The sequence below is a fragment of the Aspergillus multicolor genome (assembly GCF_047715735.1).
Source record: "Aspergillus multicolor strain CBS 133.54 unplaced genomic scaffold BDW74scaffold_4, whole genome shotgun sequence".
Classification (NCBI taxonomy): domain Eukaryota; kingdom Fungi; phylum Ascomycota; class Eurotiomycetes; order Eurotiales; family Aspergillaceae; genus Aspergillus; species Aspergillus multicolor.
In genome coordinates this window covers 852,838-871,813 of record NW_027395955.1, presented here as the reverse complement: position 1 = coordinate 871,813, position 18,976 = coordinate 852,838, and the positions used below count along the sequence as shown (strand labels likewise).

Genomic DNA, 18,976 nt, shown 5'->3' with positions numbered 1-18,976 from the left:
CCCAGTAGTGAGAGAGGAGTGTTGAGAAGGAAGTAAGCGACACTAACCAGGTGAAGACACCAAATAGACGAGAACACCAATCAGAGGTCTCAGATAGACAACACTAACCATATACTAACCCCAGTGAGGAACAGATCAACAGACAGGAGTTATCTATAGGCGGATGGTGCTCACACAAGGCCGTTCCTTTGTTTGTCTTTTGTCTTTCATCCTTTATGAGACCAATCACTCTTCTTTCCTTCTCCCTTCGCTTTGAATATTTACCACCTCCAAATTTTACAGATCAGAATGGAGTCTTTGAAGCTTGATTGGTGGTGGATGGCAAGTCATCTTGTCTTACCATTGGCTGTCCTATACCTTGTTCCAGTTCTTCACGCATGGGTCCGGGTCCGACTACAATTCTATCGACTCAAGCAGCAAAATATGGTGCGCATCATCTACCTTGTAAAAATACAGAGAGCTATTAACCAAAGGACTCATTTATAGCCCATGCTGCCTTGGAATCCCATACTGGGACACCTCTTAGCGATAGCCAATGCAACAAAGAAAGCCCCAAAGACGCCCAGGCAGCCATGACCTTCACGCAGCTCGCCACCGAGTCCGGACTAGATACATGCTTTTATGTAGACACCTGGCCCTTTGGATTCTCTATCCTCGTCGTGACCTCGCACGAGCTCGCAATCCAGGCCTGTCAGACCCATGACCTGCCCAAACCAGAGGCTATCATTCCGCTGATTGCTCCAATGGCTGGTGGGCCGACTATCTTCACCACCAATGGGCCCGAACAGAAGCGTGGACGAGAGATCTTCCACCCTGGTTTCAGCATGCGGTCGGTTCTCGGATACATGCCGTTTATTCTCCAGGAGGTAGAAGTCTATGTTGATGTCTTGCGTGGCCTCGCGAAAACGGGCGAGACATTTCTTATGGACGAGATTACTTGTCGATATATGATGGATGTCATTAGGAACGTTGCAATGAACGCCCGGTTTATCAGTCAACGGAAGTTCCACCCCATTGCTGCCGCCATGCGAGATACAATTGATCGAGAATGCCAAATTGAGACGGGCAATTACTTCAGCCGCATCAGCCCAGTGCGGCTCTTCAGACAATGGCACAACAGCCGCACCATAAACCATTACATAGGCATCGAACTGGAGAAACGGTACCAGGAATGGAAGCACCAGGACCAGAAATCGACCTCCTCCGCGCCGAAAACCCTCATGGACATGGCGATTATAGAGCACATGAAAACCCATCCAGCCACCGGACCTACACTAGACCCCGAGTTTAAAGCCTGGGCTATAGCACACATCCGTCTATTCCTGTTCGTCGGACACGACTTGACCGCCGTAATCATCATGTACGCGCACTATCTCCTCTCAAAGCACCCAGCGATCCTATACAAACTCCGCGCCGAACACGACGAGGTCTTCGGAACAGATCTAACCAAAACAGCCCCCCAGCTCCGCGCCTCGCCCGAAAAAATTAACAATCTCCCCTACACCCTCGCCGTGATCAAAGAAACCATGCGCCTATTCCCACCCGCCAACGGGATCCGGCAAGGCCCTGAAAACGTTACCCTCCGGGACCCAAAAGCAGGCACATCGTACCCAACTAAAGACTGCGCAATCTGGGCCCTGCACCTCGCAATCCAGCGCAACACCAGCCACTGGGCAGATCCGCACTCCTTCGTCCCAGAGCGCTGGCTTGTTGAGCCTGGTCACCCGCTTTACCCGCCGCCTGGGGCCTGGCGGCCCTTTGAGCACGGTCCGCGCGACTGTATCGGGCAGACCCTTGCGCTTGTGGATATTCGTACGACGCTCGTCATGACGGTGCGCGAGTTTGACTTTCATGACCAGTATGCGGAGTGGGATAAGCGGAACCCGGACCATGGGCTGAATACGGTGTTTGGCGAGCGCGCGTATATGGTTCAGGCTGGGTCAGGGCGCCCGGCGCAGCGGATGCCTTGTAAGGTGACGCTCACTGCGCGATCGCCGCTTACCGGTAAGTGAGGATGAGATTTGTTTAGCGGTATAATCACTTATTATTATCTATGACTTTATACTTCCTCTCATAATACTTCAGTATCCGTTCCTTCCCTTTCAGCACGTACGGTTAGCTTAATTAGGATAAGTACGATGGTAGCCCTGTCGATGTTGTTCGCTCCTTCCAATCCTTCTGCGTACGGTACTGTGCCTGCCTTTCTTAACAAGCCTCAAGCCTCCAAGGACACCTCCGGCAGGGGCGCTGAACCAGACGTCGGTCGCTCCTTCCTCCCCCAGGGTACAGCCGCACCTTCCTATATTGACCTATATGCCTGACTAGGAAGGTGCGACGCAGTACCTTGATTTTCATTCTCGATAGTTATTACTACAACATTCTCTACACTGGGTTTGCAGCCGCAAAGCATGACAATTCAGCTGATGATCTACTGGTAAAAGTAAGCATAAGCGTATGCTTATGCGTAGGAGTATGGATAATAACCGCGTAGGGTCCACCCCACAGCCCACTCTATGCTGTCAACCCCGCCATACTAACCAGCAGGTGGAGTCCGAGGGCCGAGCTCCTCTATTAGTGTCATAGTGAGGGGTTTACCCCTTCCTGTTCTCTTCTCCAACACAATAAAAAAACATTTCATCTCTCCTCAATCTATCCTCAATCTCCCCTCCCTCAACATCCTTCAAAAGTACACTGCAAAATGCCAGCGACAAAAGCAATCATCGCCCGCGACCCCCGCTTCACAGCCCTGAACTGGGCACTCGAGGACGTCTCCGTCTCCGACTCCCCCGGCGACAACGAGGTCCTGGTCGAGATGGTCGCGTCGGGCGTCTGCCACACCGACATTGTACTTTCTGCGGTGCCACCGGGGCAAGTTGGGATTCTTTATCCGAAGATTATGGGGCATGAGGGTGCGTCCGTCACTTCCCTACAACTATACCCGACCTATTTGGGGAGGAACTGAGGGAGTGCTAATCAGTGGAAATGTGTAGGATCCGGATACGCGCGCAAAGTCGGCAAGAACGTTACGAGTGTGTCCGAGGGGGATCCAGTCCTTTTATCGTTTTACAGCTGTGGGAAATGCGAGCAGTGCGAGGATCAACATCCCAGTTATTGCGATGCGTTTGCGAGGGAAAACTATGGGGGGCGGAAGGGGCATGTCACGACCACGTCCACATCCTCTACCACCAATGCGGATCCTGAGGGTGAGAGTGAGAGTGCTGGTGGGGAAGAGGTATACTCGCGCTTCTTCGGGCAATCAAGTTTCGCGCAGTACAGCATCGTCGACGAGGCTAGTATCATGAACGCAAAGGACCTGATACAGAGCGACGATGAGCTGGCGCTATTTGCACCGCTGGGGTGTGGGTTTCAGACGGGGATGGGGGCGATCGAGAATGTTGCGAGGCCGGATAAGAACAGTGTGCTTGTTGTGTTGGGATTGGGGAGTGTGGGGATTGCGGCGTTGATGGTACTTTTCTCCCGTCTACTATACATTCTCAGAGAGATGCTGATTATGCTAATGGTCTCCAATAGACAGCAGCCTTGCACCCGCACAAAGCGATCATCGGCGTCGACAGACTTTCATCCCGACTAGAACTGGCGAAAGAGCTGGGCGCAACGCATACGATTGATACATCGCCGCCCGGGTTTAACCTTAACAAAGCGCTACGGGAGATCTTTCCGACCGGTGTCTCAACGGTCATCGATACGACGGGGGCCCCTCCGCTCATTGAGGACGGGCTACAGAGTCTCAAGCAACGAGGAAAGATTGTGCTCATTGGAGTGACGCCGATGCAGTATGAGCTGGGGGTTAGCGTGGTTCAGCATATCAACGTATGTCTGCTTTCACTATCACTACCCTTGGTGTTAGTAATAGGGTGCTGACCGGGTGTGTAGAGTGGTAGGGCTGTTATCGGGTGTATTGAGGGTGACTGTATACCGAGCGAGGTGAGCATACTTCCTCGTCCATCGCTGAAGGTGGGCGAATACTAACAGCCGCGCAGGCAATTCCAAAACTAATCCAGTGGTACCGCGAAGGCCGGTTCCCGATTGAGAAATTGATTACTTACTTCGAGGTGCGTTTCTGAGCCCTCTTTCTCTTGTTACTGACGGGTCGATTGCTGACAACCACAGGCGCCCGAGTTTCAAAAAGCGCTGGACGGGCTGAATGACGGGTCTGTCATCAAGGCGGTGCTCAAGTGGAAGGATGTATAGGCTTTTCCTATCGCATGTTAGGGTGCTAACATGTATTTCTCCCATCTATCTCCTGTGTAGATCATCCGGTTAGGGCTGCTATCAATTGACACCACCGATCCATAAAATATCACAATATCAACTGGGCCGTCAAGACAGTGGCTAACCTTGGTCAACAAGTAGATGATCGCCGGCTTATCTACGAAAGTAGAACACAATGTGTTCGGGCGCTTAGGCCAGCCGTGCATTGGTTCAAGTCGCGAGACACCCAGATGGCAGAACAATCTAAACTGTTAAAAAGGCTCCAAGATAATGGTAAATGTCTGGTCTTTTACGGTAGATTGCAGCCGATAACCTCTGAGTCGAAGCCCCTTGCTTAGGGTTCTTGGCTAATTCGTGGTACTTGATCCCTGGCCAGCGGCACAGCACGCCGGCGCTTAACGAACTCCCGACGCCAATCCCACCACCCCCATCTGCAGGGGACAGCATAGACCCTGTTTCAAAATCCGAGAAACAGCCAATCGGAGTTATCCAAGCAAGCCTCCAATCTATTCTTGAATCATCCCCGGCAGTTCGACGTAGCAGGCTCGGCGGTTACACACTCTTCCTGCTACAGTCCTATACCCCTTCTACCCCCCTAACCGCCCGCCGCGCCAGCATCGCATTCCTTTTTTTTTTTTTTTCCCTCCCCCGCCATCACCCATTTCCACACCACCTACGGTGTACACCAACAAAATGAGCATGACACAGCTTCAGACAAGGGTGGACGACTCCTACAAGGAGGCCATCCCAGCGCGGCATACACAGCCCGGTCTTGAGGCCGTGTATCTGCAGGAGCCGGGGTATAACTACTCGCATTCCACGACGCATGGGCTGCACGTTGCGGATCCGAATCATCCACATTCAAGGAAAGCACCGCCGCCGCCGCAAAAGAAGAAAATGCTCTGGTATTGGGTTCTGCTGGGGGGTGCGGTGCTCGTTATTGTTGGGTTGGCGGCGGGGTTGGGGGTGGGCTTGTCGGGGAAAAGTACGTTCCTACTTTGTACCATTGGCAATTACGCTGGACTGGGATAAAGGGTGCTAATGAAGTAATAGACTCAGATAAAAAGGCATCACCGGCTTCATCAGAATTGGACGCAGATTTACCGAATAACGCCACAACAACAATTTACGCCTCGAACCAAAACCCAGAATCAACGCCAACGACAACACTCACAACAATGACATCTACCCCGGACTCCTCCTCCTCTTCCTCAAACTCCACCTCGCCATCATCCCCCTGCCCCTCCGCGAATAACACGCTCATAACGCAAACCCTCGGCTCCAAGAAATACCGCATCTACTGCGACAGTGATTTCGGGGGCAGTGGGAAGAAAACACTTGCGAGTGTTGTACTTTCGTCATTTGAAGAATGTGTGGGGCTGTGTAATACAATGAACTGGTTTCAGGAACGCAGTGATGTCGGCGCGACGTTTAATGTTGCGGGGACGGGGAGCCAGACGCCTGGAACGTGTTGGTGTTTGGGCGGGACGAGGGTTCGGAGTGATAATGTAGGGAATGATGCGGCGTTTCCGGTTGATGACTGATCATAATATCTATTCTGGGAGAGTTTATGTTTTAGGGCGAGTTATCTTGGCAGTTAGGGCTGGTTGGGAGGGTTTTGTGCTGAGTTAGGGTTATATTTGCCCGGGCCTTGTATTCCAGGACAACTAAAGTATATAAGGGATACTGATACCAGAGTATCATCCATCGTCGAGCATTTTAGAGACAACTATAATGAATTCACACTCTAAAAGCAGCTCCTATATCCACTCCAAATTCTCCCTCTCAACCCCAATCCACCCGGCCTCCTCCGCACCACCATTAGCGAAGAACTCTTTCGCCGTCAGATCCCCCTTAAGAAACCATAGCAACCAGTTGACCGCCGCACTCCCAAACTAAACGCGCCCCCGTCTGTCTCTTGGTATGTCCCAGAATGTCCGACTGGAAAATTTCCGATCCATTTCGGCACGTTGGTGAGGGCGTGGTAGTCTCATCCCCTACGGTATCATTAGCATTGTACCTGCATCAGCATACCCTAACCTCCTTCCATAAAAGAAAGAACAGGATAAGGAATCAAACGAGATATGTAACAGACTGATCGTAGTCCCTTAGGCTCAAAGCCCGGATGCTGCAGGGTGGCTGCATCATGGTATGGCCATCCGGCTAGCCCTGGACATGAGAATGAACCTGGACACGACGACACTGGTACAGACGGGCACGCTCTCAGTCGAAAAGGCGCGACTGCGTTCCACCATGTACTGGACCCTGTACTGCACAGACAAACTCTGGGCCAGCTACACAGGACGCGGGTGCACAATGCTGGTATAACACCTTTCCACCTTTCTCAATGGGACTTGGCTCATCGTAGTATCGTGATAGAGCTCTCAACACTCGGTCAAACTCACAGGTCTATCACCCGGCCAAACACAACATGACGGCGGTGTGCTGTCGAGGATTCACATCAGCCTTTCCAAGCACTGCCAGATCCTAGAAAAGATCTTAAGAAACCTGTCCGTCCGCTCTACCACCCTGGCATAATCCACGTTTCTAACTAAGCGCAGGGATTAGATACGGCCCCGGCCAGCTCCTCTCCCACCGGCGGCGACAGTCTCTGCTCGACTCGTGCCTCTTAGAGCTCAAGCAATGGCTCAATCAGCTCCCCCTCGAGCTGAAGGTGCATACCACCAACTCAAGCCGCAATTACAACCCCGTCCCGCATGCCTACGTCCTCCGCATGCTCTACCACACCGCAGTCATCCTCCTCGCGAAGCCTTTCTTTCCCCAAAATCCCGCAAGGTCGAGCTCGGGCCATAGGCTAACACGTCTATGCCTCGATGCCGTCAAGGAGATCTTGCTTCTCGGCCAGAGATATTGCGACGCTTTCGGTAGCTTCCGGAGAAACCCAGTCACCGCGACGCATTGCACACTCACTGCCGCGTTGATGGCTCTGCAGCTCAACATTGCACGCGAGAACCTCGATCCTCTACTTGCCACCCTGAAAGGCCTTTCAACGGCCTGGGTCCCTGCCGACCGGAACTGGCGCAGTTTGGCGCGGATAGTCGGGGAGCGGCAACAGCAGGAGCAGTTGAACCCGAGCCCAGATCAGGAGGCAGCGACTGCAGACCGGGATGATACCGTGCTACCACTGGGGCCAGAGACTCCAAGTCCCAGCTTTGAGACCACGGAAGCTCTGTTGCAGCGGGAATTTGACATTTTATTTGGTGGTGTGGATGGTCTTTTTGGACTTGAGTCTGGATCTGGAGCATTTTCCTTGTCGCAGCATCCGCTGTTGACGGTGCCGTTTGCTGGTGCGATTTTGGAAGACCTGGATTTTGAATCGGATACCTATGAGGGCTTTCCAGTTAACAAGTCGTTCAAGTTATCTTGGGAGAATGGGGGCGGCGGCGGCGATGACACTGAGGCTTTATAATTGTCATAATGCTATGGTACTCCCGAGGCCGTGCTTCTGCAGCGCTGACCTGGCTCACCACAGTAGTTCGCTTCTTGGCTCGATCCGTCCTTCCGGGTGAAGCGAAGCGGATTGTAGTAGACCTGGCGGAGGGTAACCGAGAGAGTCATGGATTAACATCAGTGCTCGTCCTCAGTCCGTTCTCCAGGGTCACAGGGCGTAAGACATGTGCATTCGCTCCACCTTTGGGGATTGACCTTACTGGTAGCCTCGCACAAGACCAATCAGGTCATAATTCACTGCCTGTGGTACCCTGTATACGTAGCCAGGAGGAGAACAGTCAGCACGACGGTGCTGGATACCTCGAGGGTCTCGAGATCCAAAGACTCAGTTGCCAGGGCTAAGGCTCGAAGATCATCAAAGGGCGGCTTGTAGAGACCGCGGAAGGACGGTAGGTGCGCGATGATAGCTGACAGTTATTCAGAGTCAGCTCTGCACTGACGGGACGTGAAATTGGGAGGGTGACTGCTGCTGTCCCTCCACCGCAGACGAAGGTGGTGATGGCGAATCGCACCGAGCCGAAGGAACGACTTCGGACATCGAAATACCGCCCGGCCTTGCTATCTGCCTTCCGGTTCTGAAAACAAGCTGAAAAACACAAGGGGAGTTCTATATTATTCTGCTATATATACAAGCACGACCTGACATCCACAGTCTCTCCTTTCCCCATAACTCCCTTCCAAAGCCTTAGGGCAAACTCAAGAACGCCAGAAACACCGCATACGTAGCCTCCAGCAGTTCCGTCTCCTGCACCGTAAAGTTCCCACTGAACACCGGATCAGGCGTTGTCGTCTCATCACTGATTCCCGGTCCAAATACTTCCTGGCTGACATCATGCACCTGCACGGTTTCCGGCAAAGCGCCATCCAAAAGATACTCCCTGATCGTCTGGACGAGACCCAGACTCGCCAGGCTAATCGTCGTATGGCCTGGTCCCTTCCTCGTAACAAGCTGCGAAGACGTCGGCAGCCAGCGGTGCAGACTCTGCGCACTGGTTATAGGCGTTGTGGGGTCGTGGAGGGCATTCACGATAAGGACGCTGGTGTTGAGCTTTGTAAGAGCCGCATTCGTTTGCAGGTTTGTCAACCTCTTCGCACCGAGATTGCGGACGCGGGGTCTTGTATTCGGGAAGTTCCGGCAGAAGGACAGGGTCGACAAGTCCGCATTTAGCCAGGGTGTCCGCTCAGTTAATGAGAGTTCCAGCACCAATTCTGCAACTTCACCTATACTCGTTCCATTCGAGGGCGCGTTATCCGTGCATTGGATCGGCCAGCCCGCCATGGAGCCTGTATCCGGTGCACTCGCGTTGATGGACGTCTCTATTGCGCCGGTGAGTAGCTCGCCCATGACGTCTGCGTCTCCTTGTTCTAATGCACGTAGGGCCGACGCGACGGCCGGCCAGGTAGTCGGTAGCTTGAGGAAGGAGTACATGAAGAAGCTGAACATGCCGACAGTGATAGACCAGGAGTCGTCAGAGACCGAAATCGGGTTATCGTAGAGCGAGGCTTGTAGGTTAGCAAGGCGCTTCGCCAGACTAGTGCTGCTATTGCTGCCCTCGCTTAAGGCACATCCTTCCGGTCCAGCCTGCTCACAAAGTCTCACAAAGTCCCCGATCGCATCAGCGACGTACAGCTCGTCATTTGGGAGTTGGCTCATATATGTCTCCGCGTTGGCTTGCGGGTTGAACACGCCATCAAAGACAAAGCGTCCCACGCGCTCAGGGAACGTCTGAACGAACTCAGCGCCGTAGATTGTGCCGTACGAGAAACCCCAATAATGTAGACTTGCATTCTTGCCATCCAGCGCATCAACGATAGCGACCATATCGCGCGCCACGTACGCCGCGGAGGAGGTATACAAAGCAGACGAGTTGTACTCCGCACAATCCGACGCAATTTCTCCTACGGACGCATCATACTCTTTGATCGCCTTCTCATATTCCCCGCCTGGCCTCGTATAGCTTGCATTCGTAAGCTGGCTATACTCAATCTCCGCAGCCGCCGAGACGCTATCACTAGCCGTCATCTCTTCACCGGCCGTATCCCAACAAGCAAGCAATGGCTTTGCATCGCCGACACCGCGCGGGTCCCAGGAGACGATGTCATAGTATCCGCCCGTGATATTTGAGATTCCCTCGCCCGCGCCATTTGTCAGGAAGAGTATTCCACTGGACCCGGGACCGCCAGGGTTCGTGAGCAGCGAGCCCTTCCGTTGCGAAGCTGGCACAGTCGCGTTGTATCGGGCTAGTGAAATTGTTGCGTGTTGTCCGTTGGATGGGTCAGCATATTCAACAGGGACGGTCAGAGTCGCGCAGTCCAAAGCTGCATTTGATAAACATGGTGTCCAGTGGAGAGTTGGCGTTGCGAGAGCCCATGGGTTTTGGAAGGCGCTAGCGAGGAGGAGAGCTGCTGGCCAGCGGCGTGAAGTAGGCATGTTGTCGCAGTGGTGAGGTGACCAAGCCCTGGAATCGAAAAGTCCCAATGGATGCGAATAGGCGGCGGTGATCGTCATGGTGACTTGCGGCAGGGTTCGAACTATAAGCAAGGTAAGAAGCTCTGGTCGGCAAGTACCAATCCCGAACTGCTCAGAGTGGAGCATGCTGTACGTAACATGCCCGCTCTAATAGGTGCGATCTACACTTGGCTGCAATTATCGACGTCGACCTTGCATAGAAAGGACATAGAAAGCTTACATCCCCTGCATAGATTTGTTGACGTTTCTTGTCACGGATTGATGCTAGATTTTACCTTGTCCGGGTTGTTCAAGACATTTGTAGCCGCAGCTGGGCGTCGAGTCCGTAATGACCCAGACATTCGTCAGTTTCCCTAGAAGCTGTTGGGTCTAGTAACTCATAGCATCGTGTGCGCATCTACACTCTGTCAGTCTGAAAGATTTTTCTTGTCAAAGAAAGCGGGCTCACGGGAGACAACCATGCCATGATGCATCATGCCGCACTTCCATGCCGCCGATTGATAAGATTCATCTAATCAATCAAGCCAATCCCTCGAGATCGAACCATAAGCCCGTAAAATCCGGCATTTCCGCTTATCTCATCCACGGCACGAGTCCGACATCGGGAGCAGTGGACCATTCCACCCACATTTTATTTCCTATTGAATGTCGCTGATTGGGTTGTGCCTTGATGGATTACTCGAAGAGACCCTGCCAAAACCTCGTTTGCGTATGACTTTCTCCAACCGGATTAGCCTCTATAGACGATAGATGCCGGGCCTAGAGGTGGCTTCTATTTGCGACAAACTGTGTAACGTAGATTTTATTGATAGGGCCCTTGGAAAGGGCATACAAAGATCGCAGAATAATAGAGGTAGCGAATGTGTGGGCTCAACACCGACTCCAGCTGATGATGCTGGGTCTGTCGATACAATGATCTAGGGCAGGCCACTGCCATGGTGCAGCAATAGTACTCCTCTTCAGCTGAAGACGAGGTGTCCGGATAACCCCCAGAGCCTCCGTAGATCGGTTAGAAAATTCGAGACTATCTGGGAGACGAGCAGCTACCGCCGTATATGAGCTCTGCACCTCAAACGAGAATAACAGGAATCCCCTCGACACGTCTCGGCGAAGTCGGGTGCTGTAGCGAGTCAAGGGGACTTCGGAGTACTTTGGACGTGCCACAGAAATGGCAATCAGGCAAGCCAATGGTCACAGTATGGAGTATGTGTAAAGCCTTTGTAGAGACCGGCGATATTCCAACAAAATCTCACTGCCGTCCCCACCTTCCAAAAGAATCGTCGAAGAAACCATTCCATTGGAACGCAGGGCCTTGAGCATAAGTACCAACTATCAAGACAATAATCGAATCCTCCACATCGCAAGTGTTCTCAAGGCCGTGGAGGCACCATGTCGTAAAGCGCTGTTGCACTATTTGAGGCTACGCATGATCACACTTTTCAACACTTCGAGCAAGGTGAGTTGAATAGCGAAGCACACGGCCTGAAACGTTCTTCCTGGATTCCTGGAGGCCCGGATGCTTATCACACTCATGAGAGGAGACGCGTTGAAAATGGGAATTGCGGATCAGTGCCGTCCCGTCGGTTTCAACTTTTGGTACCAACGTCATATCCCCCGCATCGATAACAAACTGCTTATCAGTGGCGCCATCAAAGATGCTGGAACAACGCATCTGAAGAAGCAGCAAAATGTGGCCTCGAGTCAGGAGTCCCATGCCCTCCGATTTGCGTGTGTTGCAAGGAAGATGAAAATGCTCTGAAGAGGAGAGGATTAATCAGGAGATTGTGGGTCACACTAGCTTGATTCGGCTTAGCGCCCATTGGTAGCGCAGATGTTTGAATCGCTGTTCTGCTTTTATGAGGCTGTCTAACTGACTTTCCATACAGGGCTCATAGATCTACCCTACGATAAGGTCAGGTGACTCGGGACTGTACCAAACAACAAACATTGAACTGAACTCAACCTCAACCTCAACCTCGTCCTCTTCTCCCTCTTTCTCGACTTAATCCTCCAGGTCCCTGGTTTGGTCTCTAGTCGTCGTCATGCTGCCTGACTTCCTGCAGAGCAGCTACGCCCGCTATAAGGCAGACACCAACACTTTTGCAACATGGCTACTCGAGACGGCCAACCACTGCGGCTATTAACCACTAACCCTCTCTGCCGCTGCCCCTCCAGCAAAAAAAGGGTAAACGCAAAGGCAAAAAGGACGGTGCCGGTGCTCCAGAACCAGTCCTCTACAATGTCACCACCAAGGATTTGCAGAAATTCGCCGAGGTGGTTGCCAGCTCTACGACCACGGTCCCTAGGTCCCTCCTCATGATCGCGAAACGGGCCATTAAATTGGGGAACGAGGTTACTTCTTGGTTCTTGGGTCAAGGTGACTCTGCTAATTTTATTACTGTACTGGAGCAGATCTGTGAGACACTGGAATGGAAGCTCAACCAGACCCCCGGCCCAAGATCAGACGCGAAGAAGCCGCCGCCCGGGCCGACCATCGAGGAGCAACCTGACGATGCTGACTCTGGCGCTGCCAAGCTTATCAACAAATTTGCTGTTCTCACGATGGAAGGGCCCCAGGAAACTGCGGACGCTCAGCCAACATCCGTAGAATCGAAGAAGCTCGTCAAGGTGACAGTCGTCGAAGAGGAGGACCATGCTGCAGACGAGGCATATCTTGGCCACTTGTTCTTCAAGACCCTGTGCTTGCTTCAAGACCTGGACAACATGCGAAAGTTCCTCTCCATCACCTGGTCGGAGTACTGGGATGGGAAAATCGAGCTGATGAACGCCGCTGTTGTGACACATAGTACAATGTGACTTGCACACGACCTCATGAAGAATGTATAGACTGACTGGCGCATTTCCCTTGCTGGAAGAAGCGATGGCCTCCAGGACATTGTTTACAAGATCGCCATATTCAACCGCGGCATATCTGCAGCTCCATCCGCCGAGATTGGCCTGCCGTACAACAAGCACATGGCTGATGTAGCCGAATGGTGCTACGTGCCAACCAAGATCCTGCTTGAGGCATTTGCGGACGTCCTACAGGCCGGTCATCACCTAGTATTCAAGAAGGGCTATTTCTGAACCTACAACCCGAAAGCGAACCGCGAGCGCATGCCTTCATCCTTCTCTCAATTCTGCCAGAGTTCTGCATGCTTGAGACGTTCGAGATCCAGATGCCAGCAGCGGATGCGATCACCCAAGGGCTTTCTGACTTTGCCAAACCAAACAGGTGACTCTGTGGCTCTGCTTCGCCTCCCAGATTTTCCTCGGCGTTCATCATATCATACGACGCAGCCACTTGGGTGCATTTGGCGACCTTCAAATAGCGGAACTCCGCATCCGGAAGACTATCAAAGAATATCAGGAACTGTCCAAAACCCACCCTCCGCCCACATTCTGGCCAAAAGAAGATGACAAGGAGATCCAAGCAATCAGTGACGCCGTGGAGAGATGGATCATAAAGGACCTATTCCAAGAGGTTCGGGCGGCGTCCGGACTCGACAGAGCCCCCTCCACGCCTGAAAAGCATGCACTGCTCTCGCAGCACTCCATCCTCTGCGGTCTATTCCTGTTCCATCTCAACCTCCGAATGCAGTCTATTGGCCAGCAGCTAGTCACCCAATGGTACGACGTCCAACAACTGGCCTTCCTCCACAACCTTGTCATCAAATCCCCGGCGCACAAACACCTCCGATGGCCGGACATGGACGCTTTCATTCAAATCCACGGGGATGCCCACATTTTGTTGGCGCGCGGCCCAAGATCGCCAGCGAATCACTGCAGCGGCTCGAGCTGGCCACGGGCATCTCCTCCGCCACCAACTTCGCTCGCGACTCGCGCAACAAACGAGAATGGCACAAACCCGACGGCAAGACCGCCCGTGTTTTGAAACCTACCACCACAGCGGCAAACCTGTTCTTCTCGCAGTACGTTAGCGGATTCGAGGCGGCAGACGGCGGAATCGCAAACTTCGACCAGACCCTCAACCAACTTGCGCAGCAGAAGTCGAAGCTGGAATCATCATCCCACAAGAACCAACAGCTCCAAAAACGAGCCGCCAACCAGGAACTCAACATCGCCCAGACATGGTCCCTCACCCGCAACATCGACACCCTGCACCTCCTCGCCTTCCTGAAAACAAAGCTCTTCGAAGAAGAGCCACTCATCCTATACAACTACTTTTGCATGCAAAAGCGCTCCATCGAGCTCCTCCGCCTGATCCGCGACAAAGAGCTTCACAGATTCGTCTAGTATTTCACCGCCGCATACCTGCCCAACGACTCCTTTATCTCGAACATTGTGCTCCTCATTCATCACGTCGCGCGGGGCTCTGCGCAGGGCGCTCGGGAGCTCGGCCTTGCAGCCGGCGGAGACATCGAGATCACGAGCCGGATTGTCCTGAGCGCTGCTGATGTGATGCGCGCGTACCTGGAGACAAACGGGTCAGTCGCGTGCAAGGAGCTCCGCGTCTTCTGCAAGAATAAGAAGCCTGTCCAGGATGATGTCGCGGATGATCAGGGCGGAATTGATAACCTGGTTGATTCGTGGCTTAGTCTTGAGGATATTATGGGTGCTGAGGGGGTTGCTTCCCTCATGACTGGGATTCCTATCGCGTGAGCTATGGTAATGGTAGAGGAAGATCAAGAAAGGTTGGGTAGGTACGATTATGATTATTTGGGCGGAGTTATCATAAGGCCAGGTCCCGATTTGTTTGTATTGATTAGATTTAGAGCTCGTCTATCAAGGGTTCCAATGGCGTTTGCTACGGAGGAACAGGAACAAAATTGCTTTATCTTGCATCCCTACCTATATGTATCGTATTACATCGGAGCCACTTCAGACAAGGCCCGGTTATCTGAACTAGAAAAGTGTAGTAATGATTAGTTGAGCTGTCTGACTGGTTGTCCAAACAGGCCTCACTCACAGATCTCCTCTACCCCAGTTACAGTTACTCAAACCACCCATTAAGCACCCTCCCAACCCTCCCCCGTCTCGGCCTGATATAAGCCGCCTCATACGCCTCAATCTCGCTCTTCGTAGTCCCCAGATCCAAATCCGCCTCTCCAAGTCTCACATACCTCGTCCTGACAACAACCTTCCATCCCACAAACGCAACAACAAAGAATCCAACCATCGTATAACTAGTAAAGAACGTCGTCGTATCCCAGCCACCATTGATGAAGACCGTATACCCAAGCACAAGCGTCATGACAAACGTCCCGAAGAGCGCATACCACGCCGCAAAGGGCTGAAACGTGCTTTTGTAGGGCAATGTATCCCTCGAAATCCCCTGCCGTTGCATATTATAGTAGAAGTGGAGGTACGTTACCACTGTCCCAAGATAGTTGAGGAGGTATGACGCCGTGCAGATTCCCACGAACCAATTGAGCACTGTGGCAGATGTATTCCCGATCTGCAGGAGGGAGAGGAAGCAGAAGGCTAGCGAGACGATCACGGCATAATAGGGCAGCCCGTACTTGTTGCATTTCGCGAAGAAGAAGGGTGCTTTGCCGTCGAGCGCCATGCCATGCAACGTTCTAGCCGCCGAGAATATCACGTTGTTACCGGCGGACAGGACGGATGTTATGATGAGGGCGTTGACGAGATCGGGGACGCCGCTGATGCCGAATTTTACCATGGAGATTACGTAGGGGGACCTCCACGTAACCAGTTAGTCTAAGAACCATTTCTTTCAGAAGTGAGGTAGGGTAGATGGGGGACTCACGCAGCACCAGTTCCACTCCCCTCCCTCTCGCCGGATATCATCTCGGCGAGCATTTTGTCGTCATAGGGGATGACGATGCCCACGCAGAGAGCGCCGCCGATGAAGAAGAACATCAGGCGCCAGATGAAGGAGGAGAAGGCTTTGGCCATCAGGCGCCGCGGGTTTTCGGCTTCGCCGGCGGCCATGGAGATGAATTCGGGGCCGACCATGCTATGGCACCAATTATGTTATAGCTTGTAAGGTAGGAGGGGGCGGAGCGCGTACGTGAATGAGCCCTGGATCATGCAGGAGAGGATGCCGAGGAAGCGGCCTGTGTTTCCCGGGACGAGATATTCGACGAATGAGCCCTGTACGAGCTTAGCATTTAGACGGGGAAGAGGTTTTGGGAGTACGCGTACTGGATCTCTCCAGTATCGGAACCCATAAGGGTCATGGTGCGGATTCCCGCCGACCATCGTGATAAAGGTGTACATCATCAATCCGAGCATGAGGAAGATCTTGAAGATGGACATGTAGAACTCCGAGATGCCGAAGTACTTGACCGTGAGGCCGTTCAGTACCCTACCTGATCAGCTTCTTATTCCATAAAGACGGCTGACTCACGAGTATATCACTAGGCACACTGCAACCACCACACCGACATGGACCTTGTCCGTCCAATACGTCAAAAGGACATGGATAGCGGTTATTTCGTACGGGATGTTGAAGGCTTGGCCCCGGTTAGTGAAAATCAGATCGGTAAAAGAAAGTATGTACCCATAAGGAAGAAATAATTCCACCCCATCGCAAAGCTCAGCGCATCGTCCACCCAAAAGCCAGCCAACCGGACAAACGGCGACGCGATGGGCATGTACGTGACCATCTCAGCTACAACTATTAGCAAAGCTCTCATAGAACAGGAAAGAAAACCAAGATTACCAAAGCACTGATTGACAGCCAGCACAATTGTCCCATACAAGACAAACCCCAGGAACAATCCCGCTGGTCCGCCCTTGGGCAGTGAAGCTCCCATCTGCACATAGAGAGCTAAACAAATGAGTGCCGGTAGCCCTAGAGCTGTGATGAGCGACGTACAGGTCCCAATAGCACCCCCAACAGCAAACAGTTGAATCTCCTTCCCTCCGAGCTTACGATGCAGGTGCTGCGATCCAGCGGAAATGTCCGGCTCAGCAGGCCTCCGATCAGAAACAGGGGCTGGCGCAGGAGGATCATTGTCGAAAGCCTTTGGTTGGTCCATGGCGCTCATAAAATACTATAAGAAGAAGCAGTTCTTAAAAGTCCTCTATTTTCTGAGGTTGGAATAGGAAAATCGTCAGGTGGCACTTGCCCTGCAATATCGGAGCGAACTAAGGAGCAAGGGGTGCCATGACGCTGTGGCTTGTGCTGCTGTCATTTGTTGGCCTAGCAGGGATTATTAGCCAGGGTTATAGTGGCTATATCACTGGTCTGGTAAGTTAGACTTAAAGTTGGAGAACCATAGCTTGCTTCCATAGAAGCCATCCCATAGCAGGCCTAGGGTGACAGTATTCTTCTACTCCTTAACAGTGAATTTTGCCCTGGGTTAGACTGGTATCGCATCCCAGCTTGACCATGATATGAATCATTTTACTCCGATAGTTCTCTATCAGTATATCTTGGTATTTGAACCTGCATAGGCAACAGATATCTATTGCTTCCTCGGCTCTTAGCGGCGGAGCACGCCGCTCCTTCCCCTCCCGCAGCGTCCCGTTCCCCGCCTCCCGCCAGCTGGCCCGAAAATCTCTTTCCCCTGAGAACCCAGACAACCCACCAGCATTCTCCCAGTGACACCTATCAAAATGGCCCAAGCTCAAGCTCCCTCCAGCTTCTCCCCACTGAAGTCCCTCGTCAAGTTTACATCCCAGACGGCCGGCCTCGAAAAGACCCTGCGCCTAATCCAAGCGACCTCCCAAGTCGTCGGCGCGACCACCCACAATGCAACCCTCGCGGCCCAATGTCTCGCGGCGCGTGACCAGCTAGCCCTAAGTGCGCCTGCCCTAACTCCCCAGTCCCTCTATCACTCTCCTCGAGTAAATGCTAAAACGCAACAGCCAGGCGCTTCTTCCGCCTCCTCGACTTCTACAGCTGTTTCGAGCGCGTGCACTTCCTCATCAATAACCCTTCGTCGTCCGGAACAATCCTGTCAGTTATGGAACTGGCGCAGTATACATTCCTAGGCCTGTATCTGTTCCTGGAAGACTTTACGATCGTACGCACCCCTTCCCTCCCATTCATGTCTTTATTATGGTAGATGAGCTTTGTTGTTAACATCCCCAGCTCCACGACATGAACGTCGCCCGCGTCGACTGGGCCCACGCCCTCACGACCGAGGCAGACAAGTTCTGGTTCTATGCGCTGGCGCTCTCGGTGATGAGGTATATGTGGGAATTGCTTGTTCCTCAAATTCCGGCTACGCCTACGTCCACCAAGACCGTCGGTGACGAGAAGAGAAAAGCCAAGGCCGGTACTCAGCAAGCTAGTGCGCCGAAGTGGCCGCTTGTCAAACGGATTATCATCGATGGATGCGATCTGATGCTGCCTGGCTCGTTTCTTGGCTGGACGCCCGTCACGCCGCTGCAGATTGGGCTGGGGATGATTGTTAGTACGATTCTTGCGGGGCATAATGTTTGGGCTGCGCAGGGGTAAGCTGCAGACTCTCTACGCTCCCGTCTCTATCCGTGGTGGCGGATTGGTCATAGGGGCTTATGCCATCGCTAGCGCAGGAACAAGGTTTCCGTTTCGAGAACCCGAGGGCGGACTATAGACAAGACAACTTGAGAGAAAAGACGGAAGACCATAGAATCGATTTGACTAGAATAGATGAAAGTAGAAAGCAGGTCCATTTACGTTTCGAACTCAAGGCCCCTTCTAACGAGGCTAGGTATATTATAATAGGCCTTATACTTAATGAGAGATACTTGTTATTGATTTTTAAATATTTATCGTCCACCTCTTTGTCTCAATATCACAAAGAAGCGAAGCACCACCTCATTCATTCGCGCCTATTGGAGCGGATAGGCATATTGTTAGAGGGCCCCGGGCATCGTTACGGC

At 52.6% G+C, this 18,976-nt stretch overlaps 7 protein-coding genes across 7 annotated transcripts; 5 read left to right on the top strand and 2 right to left on the bottom strand.

Moving 5' to 3' along the window:
• Positions 1-288: 288 nt before the first annotated feature.
• BDW74DRAFT_188459 (cytochrome P450) lies at positions 289-2,012 on the top strand (the record flags this gene model as incomplete). The annotated part of the gene is made up of 2 exons (XM_073731725.1): positions 289-426; positions 588-2,012. The coding sequence occupies 2 exons, from the start codon at positions 289-291 to the stop codon at positions 2,010-2,012; spliced, it is 1,563 nt and encodes a 520-aa protein (XP_073587155.1).
• A 686-nt stretch (positions 2,013-2,698) lies between these two features.
• On the top strand, positions 2,699-4,212 carry BDW74DRAFT_175111 (NAD(P)-dependent alcohol dehydrogenase; the record flags this gene model as incomplete). Its single annotated transcript, XM_073728222.1, has 6 exons — positions 2,699-2,909; positions 2,991-3,466; positions 3,532-3,831; positions 3,895-3,945; positions 4,002-4,073; positions 4,132-4,212. The coding sequence occupies 6 exons, from the start codon at positions 2,699-2,701 to the stop codon at positions 4,210-4,212; spliced, it is 1,191 nt and encodes a 396-aa protein (XP_073587154.1).
• A 2,552-nt stretch (positions 4,213-6,764) lies between these two features.
• Positions 6,765-8,026, top strand: BDW74DRAFT_100547 (fungal specific transcription factor domain-containing protein). The gene has a single exon (XM_073721472.1). The coding sequence runs from the start codon at positions 6,968-6,970 to the stop codon at positions 7,661-7,663; it is 696 nt and encodes a 231-aa protein (XP_073587153.1). The 5' UTR covers positions 6,765-6,967; the 3' UTR covers positions 7,664-8,026.
• Positions 8,027-10,790, bottom strand: BDW74DRAFT_100546 (uncharacterized protein). The gene is made up of 2 exons (XM_073721471.1): positions 10,623-10,790; positions 8,027-10,571 (listed from the first exon to the last, which is right to left on the bottom strand). The coding sequence occupies exon 2, from the start codon at positions 10,298-10,300 to the stop codon at positions 8,390-8,392; it is 1,911 nt and encodes a 636-aa protein (XP_073587152.1). The 5' UTR covers positions 10,301-10,571; positions 10,623-10,790; the 3' UTR covers positions 8,027-8,389.
• Positions 10,791-11,726: 936 nt separating this feature from the next.
• Positions 11,727-14,797, top strand: BDW74DRAFT_175108 (uncharacterized protein; the record flags this gene model as incomplete). The annotated part of the gene is made up of 6 exons (XM_073728221.1): positions 11,727-11,864; positions 12,350-12,987; positions 13,051-13,237; positions 13,410-13,924; positions 13,951-14,425; positions 14,519-14,797. 6 exons carry the CDS (start codon positions 11,727-11,729, stop codon positions 14,795-14,797), a joined length of 2,232 nt encoding a protein of 743 aa, XP_073587151.1.
• A 331-nt stretch (positions 14,798-15,128) lies between these two features.
• BDW74DRAFT_175107 (uncharacterized protein) lies at positions 15,129-17,142 on the bottom strand (the record flags this gene model as incomplete). The annotated part of the gene is made up of 8 exons (XM_073728220.1): positions 15,129-15,837; positions 15,906-16,115; positions 16,170-16,252; positions 16,304-16,466; positions 16,509-16,614; positions 16,662-16,772; positions 16,824-16,931; positions 16,980-17,142. 8 exons carry the CDS (start codon positions 17,140-17,142, stop codon positions 15,129-15,131), a joined length of 1,653 nt encoding a protein of 550 aa, XP_073587150.1.
• A 580-nt stretch (positions 17,143-17,722) lies between these two features.
• On the top strand, positions 17,723-18,569 carry BDW74DRAFT_175106 (PEX11 domain protein; the record flags this gene model as incomplete). The annotated part of the gene is made up of 3 exons (XM_073728219.1): positions 17,723-17,909; positions 17,975-18,132; positions 18,201-18,569. The coding sequence occupies 3 exons, from the start codon at positions 17,723-17,725 to the stop codon at positions 18,567-18,569; spliced, it is 714 nt and encodes a 237-aa protein (XP_073587149.1).
• Positions 18,570-18,976: the final 407 nt, after the last annotated feature.